The sequence below is a fragment of the Ictalurus furcatus genome, chromosome 25 (genome assembly GCF_023375685.1).
Source record: "Ictalurus furcatus strain D&B chromosome 25, Billie_1.0, whole genome shotgun sequence".
Lineage (NCBI taxonomy): Eukaryota > Metazoa > Chordata > Actinopteri > Siluriformes > Ictaluridae > Ictalurus > Ictalurus furcatus.
Window position 1 is genome coordinate 2,539,693 of NC_071279.1, and position 11,239 is coordinate 2,550,931.

The 11,239-nt window shown below is 39.9% G+C and overlaps 1 protein-coding gene across 1 annotated transcript; it reads left to right on the plus strand.

The window, feature by feature from the left end:
* The first annotated feature begins 6,537 nt into the window (after positions 1 to 6,537).
* Positions 6,538 to 10,657, plus strand: sod2 (superoxide dismutase 2, mitochondrial). Its single transcript, XM_053614315.1, has 5 exons — positions 6,538 to 6,686; positions 8,736 to 8,938; positions 9,075 to 9,191; positions 9,364 to 9,543; positions 9,782 to 10,657. The coding sequence occupies exons 1-5, from the start codon at positions 6,658 to 6,660 to the stop codon at positions 9,925 to 9,927; spliced, it is 675 nt and encodes a 224-aa protein (XP_053470290.1). The 5' UTR covers positions 6,538 to 6,657; the 3' UTR covers positions 9,928 to 10,657.
* The last annotated feature ends 582 nt before the right edge of the window (positions 10,658 to 11,239 follow it).

Here is an 11,239-nt window from a genome sequence, read left to right on the forward strand (position 1 = left end):
ATAAATCGTTTTTGTTGACGTAACTAACCGGGCAGTGGATCTGTAGTTCCAAGCATGCTTTGTAAGGGACTGCATTAGGAGAATAAATTACAGTCTGTACATGATTTCATCCAAGGTTTTTTTTTTTTTTTTTTTTTTTTTTTGCGAAAAACTACTTGAATGGGTGAAGTTGCAACTGCACGAAACTGCAGGGTGTTCCGCAGTGCTGTTTGTTGGTACTTGAGACCTTTTAGCTGTACTCGTGTTCAGCTCACGATGGAGTTTGCTGAATTTTGCATTCATTTCTGCAACTGTAAAAAAAAAAAATCCTGGAGGGACCGTGCTGTACAACGTGGACCGTCACTGGAAATCTGCGCTTGATCTTTTGTTTTCAGGATCGACCAGTAAAACCTGGCTGTTTATCCTTCACGTTTGTCTGAAATTCTCTTCTCCTATCCGACACCGTTGTATCTGAGCGAGCCGTGTCACCCTGTGACATCCCTGCGGCAAACGGCCACTAACTTCTCCCGGCGACGACGAAAATACAGCAAACACAAACATCTGGATCGCTAGACAAATCACGGACATCTCGATATGAAGGTAATGAAGGTGTTTCGCGGTGGACTTTTCCTTTAACTTCAGGACACTCACCTTCTTCGGAAGAGGTTCTTCATTAGTCATCTTGATCTCTGCAAAATGGAAGGGAAGAAAAAAAAAATCATATTAGACACATTCTCAACAACAACAACAAAAAAAGAACAAACAACCTCATGATTTCAGCTTTGGCAAAAAAAATAAATAAACCAGATGAAATGTCCTCAGAGAAGAATGTGCCATGTGTAATGTAAAGTAGGGGTTCCCAAACTTTTCCAGGGCAAGGCCCCCCAAATGGCATTAACATTTGACCGAGGCCACCCTTTTGCAAGATGTCTTTAAAACACATTAAAAATACAGACTTCTGAATATATCCCCCTTTTTTATTATTAATAATTACATCTTACATTTTTACATTACATTACATTAAGAATTGATTGTGAGTGTGTGGTTGTCTGAGATTGAGAATTTATTTTTCACACCAAATTGTTGATGCCCCCCTGGCGCCCCCTGGCGGCCCCCACTTTGAAAACCACTGATCTACAGCACATTGGTTCGAGAGACGGTGAGGTGGGCAGGAGATGGCAGAAAGAAGTGACAAATCAGGAAGTGGGATGGGGTTTGAAGAAGATGGCGGGAGAGATAGGAGTGTATGGAACATAGTACGGTCGAGAAAACGGGGGGGGGGGAAGGAAAAGAGAATATCTTTTAAAACACAGAGGAAACAGATAGCGAACAAAGTGTTAGCTTAGCAACAAAACAGGAAGACGAACACAAAGCAATCATAAAATTATCTCAAGAAGGGAGAACGTTTGGTGAGTGGAATCCGGGTCAGCTAACAAAATCGATAGATAAACTACTGGGTGAGGTTAAAAGAGCTGAAATATTGAGAAGTGGATCTCTACTGATTATTTGTAGAAGTAAAGCGCAGGAAGGGAAAGCCATGCAACTGAATCAAATAGATGGTAAGAGAGTTCACTGTTCGTTGATTGGATATAAAAAATGGGTTCGAGGAGTCATCTCAGGGATACCTACAGGTGTAACAGTGGAACAAATACAAGACAATATCTCAGGGGCAAAAGTACTAGAAGCAAAACTTCTTTAAACAACTAGAAATGGGGAGAAATGCGACAGCTTGGCTGTGATGATTAAGTTTGACGACTCTAGACTGCCGAGTAAGGTGTACATAGGATATATGAGCTATGAGGTCAGGCCATATATTCCTCCACCACTGAGATGCTTTAAATGCCAAAAATATGGCCATGTGGCAGCAATATGTAAGGGCAAACAGAGATGTGGCAGGTGTGCAGGCGAACATGAGTACGGGAAGTGTGGAGAAGGAGTACAGCTCAAATACTGCAATTTGTGGAGGAGAGCACAGCTCAGCTTACCGTGGCTGTGAAGCCAGCAAGAAGGCAGTGGAGGTGCAATGAGTGAAGACATCGCAAGGAATAACATATGCGGAAGCAGTAAAGAAAGTGTCTGGTGAAAGGAAGGGCTATAAACCAGAAAATAAAGATAGACCCTGTGGGAGCTGTGAAAAGATTGCAGTAAAGAAAGATATGCTAATTATGAGCAAGATTGAGTTTGTGTTGTTTATGGTTGAGGTTATAAATTGCTCAGCACAGACCGAGAGAAAGACTGAAAAGATCAAAATAATAGTTAAATCAGCTGAAAGATACCTTGGTGTTAAAGGACTCAGGTGTGAAGGAGTGGAAGAAATGATAACTGCAGGAATCTCTAACTCTCAGTCATGGGCTGGCGACTCTTCATGATCCTAGTTATATTGCAGTGGAATGCCAGGAGTCTTATAGCTAATGGACAATAATTCAAAACGTTCATGACTGATCTGTTAGATAAACCTCACGTAGTATGTGTGCAAGAGACGTAGCTGAAACCACAGTTAGACTTTGTGATTTATGGATATACTACAGTCAGAAATGATAGGGAAACGGGTAAAGGTGGAGGGGAAGCAACTTTTGTAAGAAATGATGTGAAATATAACCTAGTCAATAAAGGGAAAGGACATGAATCTGTGGTAGTCAGAATATGGACAGGAAAAGACAGTATAATGCAGTGGTTTTCAAAGTGGGGGCCACCAGGGGGCGCCCGAGGGGCCTCAACAATTTTGTGTGGAAAAATAGATAAATACATGATTTTCTCTTTCTCACTCTCAGACAACCACACACACACACACACACACACACACTCACACACACACACACACACACACACACACACAAACAATCAATTCCTAATGTACTGTAATGTAAAGATGTAAGATGTAATTATTAATTTAAAAAAAAGGGGGGGATATATTCAGAAGTCTGTATTTTTAATGTGTTTTAAAGACATCTTGCAAAAGGGGGGCCTCGGTCAAACGTTAATGCCATTTGGGGGGCCCTGCCCTGGAAAAGTTTGGGAACCCCTGGTATAAAGATAGTCAACTTTTATAATCCCTGTAACAGACTGAGCACTGATATACTGAATGCAGTATGTGGGTTGACACAAGGGAAAATAGTACGGTGTGGGGATTTTAATGCACACAGCACGATATGGGGGAGTAAGAACACAGATATAAATGGATCAGTAATAGAGGAATTTATAGACGATAAAAACTTGGTATGTGTTAATGACGGGAAGGGCACACGGTATAGTAGCTCACATAACACAGAAAGTGCTATTGATCTGACAATAATGACAACTGAAATAGCAGGAATCAGCACACGGGAGGTTTTAGACCAGTCGACAGTAGGTAGTGATCACTATCCAATAATAACCAGGATAGGAGTAGAGATACACCAGGATAGCGAAGTGAGAATACCAAGGTGGAGGTTAGATAAAGCTGATTGGCAAATGTTCCAAATGCTGAGTGAAATAAAATGTGTGGAATTAGTGAATAGGGATATTACAGATGTAGACGAAATGAACAGGAAAGTGATTACGGCAATTATACAAACAGCTGAAGAAACAATTCCTAAAAAGACAAGACGTGAACGAAGAAAGAGCGTGCCATGGTGGAATGAGAGCTGTAGTATAGTAATTAAAAACAAAAATAAAGCTTTTAGGCAACTCAAAGCTCACCATACACTGGTACCTTTGATTAACTATAAAAGGGCACAAGCAGTAGTTAGGTAAACAATTAGATGAGCCAAACGTGTGTATTGGAGACAATTCTGCAATAAAATTGGAAGAGAAACCCAGCTATCAGACATACGGAGAACAATTAGGAAAATGAGCGGAATAAGAAACAGTGTAGAAATACCAGTGTTAAGTGGCAATAATATAAATGCAATTAGCAATGCAGAAAAAGCTGAACTTTTGGTATAAACTTTTCTGAAGATCCAAAGTACTGAAAACCTATCCTCAACAGCTAAGCAGTGTAGAGATCAGACACTTGCCCAAAACCCAGGGATAGTAGAAAGAAGGTCTACATCAGCGGGAGAGTTGGACTTGCCATTTACTCTATTTTGAATTAAAAAGGGCCACATCAAATGCACGGCAAACGTCACCAGGGAAAGACGGTAAATGCTATAGCATGTTAGGTCCCATGAGAGACACCACACTTGATATAGTATTAAAACTGTTCAATATGGTATGGAATACAGGAAAAATCCCACTAACATGGAAACAGGCAGTTATAGTTCCAATACTCAAACCTGGAAAAGACCTGTCAGATCCAGCAAGCTATAGACCCATAGCATTAATGTCACAGCTAGGCAAAACTATGGAGAGGATGGTAACAGATAGATTAGATCACTATATAGAAAGTAAAGGTCTTCTCTCACCGGATCAGTCAAGATTTCATAAACGGAGGGGGACGATGGATTCTGCATTATGCCTAGAGTCAGAAGTTAGGAAAGCAAAAACTAACAAAGAAATTGTATTTTTTGATGTTGAAAAAGCATATGATATGCTTTGGAAGGATCGACTTCTAATTAAATTCGACAAATTAGGAATATATGGTAAAGTATATAATTGGGTATTAGACTTCCTGAACAGAAGACCAATAGAAGTTAGAGTAGGTGCAGAGTACTCAAATAGATATGCAGTGGAAAATGGTACCCCACAAGGCAGGGTATGTAGCCCAGTACTGTTTCATATTATGATTAATGACATATTTGAGCAGGTTGGAGAAAATATAGGTAAGTCGCTTTATGCGGATAATGGGGCACTGAATGGGGATTTAAACTATCAATTTCAAAATCACAAGGTATATGTTTCTCTAAACGTCATAAAACAGTACCAGTTAAATTATATGGGATAGATCTTGAACAGGTCAAGGCTGTGAGATTTTTAGGAGTGATTTTTGATGAGAAGCTGACCTGGGGTCCTCACATTGATAAAATTACGAACAAATGTAAAAAGATGAATAATGTTCTGAGATGTCGGTCAGGGCGAGACTGGGGAGCAAGTAGGGCATCGCTCATAAATATCTATCAGGCTCTTATGAGGGCCGCCTTCGATTATGGCTGCATAGCATACATATCTTCATCACAATCAAATCTTAAAAAGTTCGATGTGGAACAGGCACAAGCACTCCGGATCTGTACTAGAGCATTTAAATCATCACCAGTGACTGCGTTACAGGTTGAGACAGGAGAGATGCCGTCGTGTATCAGGAGGGTTAAGATCATGCTGGCATATTGGAGAAATCTACAAGGGCATAGCAGGGTGCACCCCACGAAAGCCATCTTACAAGAATGCTCAGAGTTTTATAGGACTAACTTTAATAGCTTTGGATGGTTAGGAAATGCAAAGGCACAAAATGCAGGTCTCAGTCAGCTACAAGTAAACCCCATTGTGGCAATACCAACTGTACCACCCTGGAGATTCATAAAACCATCTGTAGATACAAGATTACAACAAATATTAAAAGAGAGTTCTAAAATAGCACCACAAGGGATAATAACTCAAAACTATATGGACCAATATCAGGATAAATTACTCATATATACAGATGGGTCAAAACAGCCTGAGACAGTTCGCACTGGTGCGGCTTTTTTCATTCCCCGGTATGAAGTAACAGTCAAAAAAAGGGCGACTGATTATTTATCAGTGTACACTACAATTATTAGGAGTCCTACTGGCACTGCAGTGGTTGGAAAAAAACCCATCAGAGGCAAGATGTTGCTATAGCTTCTGACAGTCTATCAGCACTATCAAGCATACAGTCTGAGAAAACATCATGCAGACAAGACATTGTTTACCAAATACTTTATCTGCTTCTCATAATTCATGCTAAGGGGCTGAGTGTTTCCTTCTTCTGGGTTCCTGCACATGTAGGGGTAGAAGGGAATGAAATTGTGCATGTACTGGCAAAAAGATCGATAAAGCATGAAACAGTTGATATACAAATACCATTAAGTAGAGCAGAGATCAAAACCCTTACAAATGGACACACACACATAAAATATGGCAGGAACACTGGGACACCGCTGACACCGGACGACACATATATACCATACAAAAATAAGTAGGTATGAGTGTGAGGCAGGGCAGAAACCCAAAGGAAGAGATGATAATTACGCTTCTTAGAATAGGTCATGCTGGCTTAAATCTAGCATTAAACAGAATAGGAAAACACCCCACTGGACTCTGCACACACTGCAGTACACAAGAGACTGTAAAAGACATTCTGTTAGACGGCAAAAAAAGGTATGAGGAGGAAAGGACTGAGCTAGAGATGCAGATTGGAAAACAAAACATGACACTAGAGAACTTGCTGGGGAAAACATCTGGGAAAATGCATCGCCCCCTAATATACTATCTGAAAAATACTGGGATAAGTGAGAGACTTTAGTACTCTAGTAGGAATATCTAGTATATAGTTATTTATTTCTTTATTTTCTTTTATTTATCTATTATTGTTTTGGTATTATTATTATTGTTATTATTTTTTTTTCTTTCTTTCTGCCAATCTACTGCCCACACTCCAGTCCAGTAGGTGGCGGTAATGCACAACCACAAGTGGTTTGCCAACCGCCATTAAAACAAAAAGAAGAAGAAGAAGGTTAGGACTGAGGTCAGTGTGAGGGGGCTAACGTAACTCGGCAGTGCGAATTACAAGAAGTAAGAAAAAGCATGTTGAGCAGAATTGGACATGTTCGCAGGTAATGCTAGACAATTAAAAGCCCTTAAATACTCGGTGTTTTGCTCGGTATTACGTGCTCGTGTTACGTTACGAACTTAACGACGTAATCAGTTAGCCCAGCTAGCAGACGTTAGTAACTTGTTAGCTAGCTATTTACTGAGTCCAACACTACAGGACTCACCAGTTTGACCTATAAATCTAGTTCATATAAAAAGTCAGTCTCTGAATTTTATATTTCGATTGGTGTCAGTTGTTAAAGTACCAGGCTGTTCATTTAGTTCTAGATTTGCCGTCTCTGACTACGTTTACATGGACAGCAGTAATCTAATTATTGACCTTACTCTGAGTAAGATAATATTGTGAGTAAGGTGTTTACATGAGTCGCTTTTAGAATACTCTTGTCATGTTCCTGTTTGACATGTTCTAGGACATAGTTCGAATAACGTCACACGTCATTACGTCACCACGCCACGCTGTCCGACGTTCCCTCCAGAATTTCACGTATCAACATACAGTTCATCTTCGTTATGGAAACGTTTACAGATACAGAAATAACACAACAGTATTGCACATAGTTTGAGGTTCTTGCTTGGCAAGAGTGTAAAATATCTGAGGACAGGGTGCACAGTTTTTCTAGTGCAACTGTTTTCATATAAGGTTCCACCTCTGATGTGATATTAATGTCAAAGGCAACCTGAGTAAACACAATTATACAAATTATCGCGGCAAAAACATTATCCAATACCAATTGTGTGAAACTGTGTTTACCACCATAGTTACTAATTCCCCAAATCTATGAAGCTGCGTTCATAATGGGGTTCAGCAGGACCAGACCCGACCAGGCCTGATTACTGCAAACCCTGTTCATCACATCAACACTTAAATAGAACTTTTTTTTTTTGAACAGCAGGAAGTTGGTTAAAAGCTCTTAGCCAGTAACACACCATGCCAAAATTTAATACATCAGTCTGGGAAGGGTTACAAAGCTATTTCAAAGGCCCTGGGACTCCAGAGAACCACAGCGAGAGCCGTGATCTCCAAATGGAAAAAAACTCGGCACAGTAGTGAACCTTCCCAGAAGTGTCCGACCTTCCAAAATTCCTCCAAGAGCACAGCGACGACTCATCCAGGAAGTCATAAAAGAGCCGAGGACAACATCAAAGGACCTACAGGCCTGTCTTGCATCAATAAACGTCACTGTTCATGACTCGACTATCAGAAAGACACTGGGGGAAAATGGCTCCATGGAAGAGTGGCGAGGTGAAAACCTCTGCTAACCCAGAAGAACATTAAGGCTTGTCTGAATTTTGCCAAAGCACACCCTGATGATCCTCAAACCTTTTGGGAGAATGTTCTGTGGATTGATGAGTTGAAAGTGGAACTGTTTGGAAGACAGGGATCCAAATTTCCTCAAAAAGATCAATCCTAGCTACAGTCAAGAATGGTGGTGGAAGTGTGATGGTGTGGGGATGCTTTGCTGCTTCAGGTTCTGGGCGACTTGCAGTAATTGAGGGAAACATGAACTTTGCTCCCTACCAGAAAATCCTAAAGGAGAATGTCCGGTCTTCAGTCCGTAAGTTGAAACTCAAACGCGAATGGATTATGCAGCGAGACAATGATCGAAAGCATAGCAGTAAATCCTAGTCCTAGAAGTAAGTGAAAGACTGATCTCCAGTTATCAGAAGCGTTTGGTTGCAGTTATTGCTGCTAAATGTGGCACAACCAGATTTTAAGTTTAAGGGGGGCCATTAAATTTTCACATGGGTGATAAGTGTTGGATAATTTTTTGTTCGTTTGCTTGTTTTTGTTTTTTTTCTTCTTTCAATAAAATAAATAAATTAAAAAACTTTGTGCGTTTACCCAGGTTGCTTTTGTTTTATGTTGTATTTCGTTTGACACTATAAAACTATTTTGTATGAGATGTACACAAAAAACAAGAAATCAGGATGGGGCAAATATTTTTTTCACAGCACTGTGAAAATGATATATACTTTTTCGACATCCTGTACATCCCTATTCTCCATCACTTTGTTTCTGTCCTGATGTTTGCAACCGTGGATCACGTTAGGTGTGCAGCCGGCTTGAATCCCTTGCTAGGCATTTTGGCCTCCAGGCAGAAGCACACACTTCCAGATCTGCCTTATGACTACGGTGCACTAGAACCTCACATCTCAGCTGAGATCATGCAGCTTCACCACAACAAGCACCATGCAACATATGTCAACAACCTTAATGTTACTGAAGAGAAATATCAAGAGGCTCTGGCCAAAGGTAAATCAGAGGTTTGATTCGGTCAGTCAGCAAACGAATGAGGAATTAATATTCGACGAAACGGTTTTGTAAAATAAGTTGCTAGTTGGCTTGTCTCTTGTCATCTCTGCCCCCTGTTAATAATCTTTTGTTAAAGGTGATGTAACAGCACAAGTGGCCCTTCAGGCAGCACTGAAGTTTAATGGCGGTGGTCACATCAACCACACCATCTTCTGGACAAACCTGTCACCGAACGGTGGGGGAGAACCACAGGGTCAGTGACGCTGTACACTTCCTTCGCTCTAAATCTTCACAATATGTATATTATAATACATGTGTTCTCAAGTAAAGTACCTATTTTTAAATGGACCTTTTATAATATGCATGAACCAAACAAAAAATATGTAAATTCTTATTATTATTGTTACTTCCCCCCCCCCCCCCAGGTGAGCTGATGGAGGCCATTAAGCGTGACTTTGGCTCATTCCAGAAGATGAAGGAGAAGATGTCTTCTGCCACTGTGGCAGTTCAAGGATCAGGCTGGGGATGGCTGGGGTTCGATAAGGAGAACGGAAGGCTGAGGATTGCTGCGTGTGCAAACCAAGATCCTCTGCAGGGAACCACTGGTAAGAACTAATGAACACGTAATGACGTGTGACATTAATCGATCTATGTTCTATAACATGTAAAACCTGAACATGAAAGGAATATTCTAAAAGCGACTCATGTAAACACCTTAATCAGAATATCGTCTTATTCAGAATAAGGTCAATAATTAGATTACTGCCGTCCATGTAAACGTAGTCAATGTCTTGCATCTTTTTCTGCTTCTCTCTCACTTTGTATCTTTTTTTTCTTTTTAAGGTCTCGTCCCGCTGCTGGGCATTGATGTCTGGGAACACGCCTACTATCTTCAGTACAAAAACGTCAGACCTGACTACGTTAAAGCCATATGGAACATTATAAACTGGGAGAATGTTATTGAGCGCTTTCAAGCTGCCAAGAAGTAAAACCATCACATCTCTGACGATAATGTAGTCTTCTTCAAAACGCACAAACACCACATTATTAATGTCAAATTCCATAACCGCTAGTACAAGAAGAGGAGGTATGATTAAAAACCAGAGCTGTTTTGTCCGAATCTCTCAGACTCTCAAGTCACCAAAATAATCAGTTTGTTTTCAGTATGTGTAATTAAACCATTATTTAAACCAAATTGGTAGTAATGTGTTTTTGCTTTTTAAAAAAAAAACAAAAAAAAAACGGATGAGTTGAAGTGTAACATTATTTTGGGAGATGGTTTGAAAGTGCTCGTGATCTTTTATGTGATGTGTGTACAAAAACTGAACATTTGGATTTGATCATCACTGCATGCCTCAGACCCAATTATCATGAGGAATGGAAAATGGACCACTTTCAGTAAATGATGTCATACGTCCTGAGTTATGACCCATACGTAGACCTTTTGTGATTTAATCATACATATATACTGGTGATACTCGACTTCTGTAGTTAAAACGGATTGCTTTCTGGCACAAGGAACTGATCATCAGCAACATTAAGGAAGGGAATAAAATCTTGTCCGTGATGTCAGAACTTTGACATTGTTTTTCAGTAACAATAAGTTCACTAAAGGGGTTAGTGATTATTTATTTATTTATTTATTTATTTATTGAGAATTCTATAATACCTCCCCCCCTCTTTTTATTTATATTAATAAAACCTGCTTATTAATGTTCAGCATTATTCCTCTGTAAGCTTTAGTGTGACAAAGGTAATGACGCTTATGTATCACAAGGGGGCGCTGTTTACATGCTGTTCCCAAGTCACTCTTGATACAGTGAAAAGTAATGTTTTTTTTTTTTGTTTTTTTTTTAAAGAACAATTACTGCTAATTGTCAGCATGTGCAGATAGAATTAATACAGCTGGCTTGGGTGTCTGATTCATATAATTGTGTTGGAATATAATTAAGAAACCACTGTATTGAATGTTACAGTGATGTCTTAATCCACTTGAGGTTTTTACAGTTTCCCCCCATTTACTTCTGTATAGCAGTGAGTATAGTTATCGTCTCAATAAGCGAGAGAGTGAATGGGTGGAGGAGGTCAGGGCTGGTCAGCGCCGCCTTAACTAATAGGGCTCTTTTCTCACTTTAGTTTTAAAAGAACTACTTTTAGATGTTTTATTGGAGTTAACAAAAAAAAAAAAAAAAAAAAAAAGCGAATAACTTCCAGATGGTTGGTGCACACTGAGCCAAGTCACCCCTCCATCAACAATTGGAGCGTGTAAAGGGAAATCACGTCTCTTCTTCCCGTTTTGTT

Bases quoted from the DNA above. Each gene is read 5' to 3' on its own strand.
- sod2 (XM_053614315.1), top strand. From the start codon at position 6,658: ATGTTGAGCAGAATTGGACATGTTCGCAG. The intron at 6,687-8,735 runs GTAATGCTAGAC...GGATCACGTTAG, and splicing joins AGAATTGGACATGTTCGCAG to GTGTGCAGCCGGCTTGAATC. The intron at 8,939-9,074 runs GTAAATCAGAGG...CTTTTGTTAAAG, and splicing joins TCAAGAGGCTCTGGCCAAAG to GTGATGTAACAGCACAAGTG.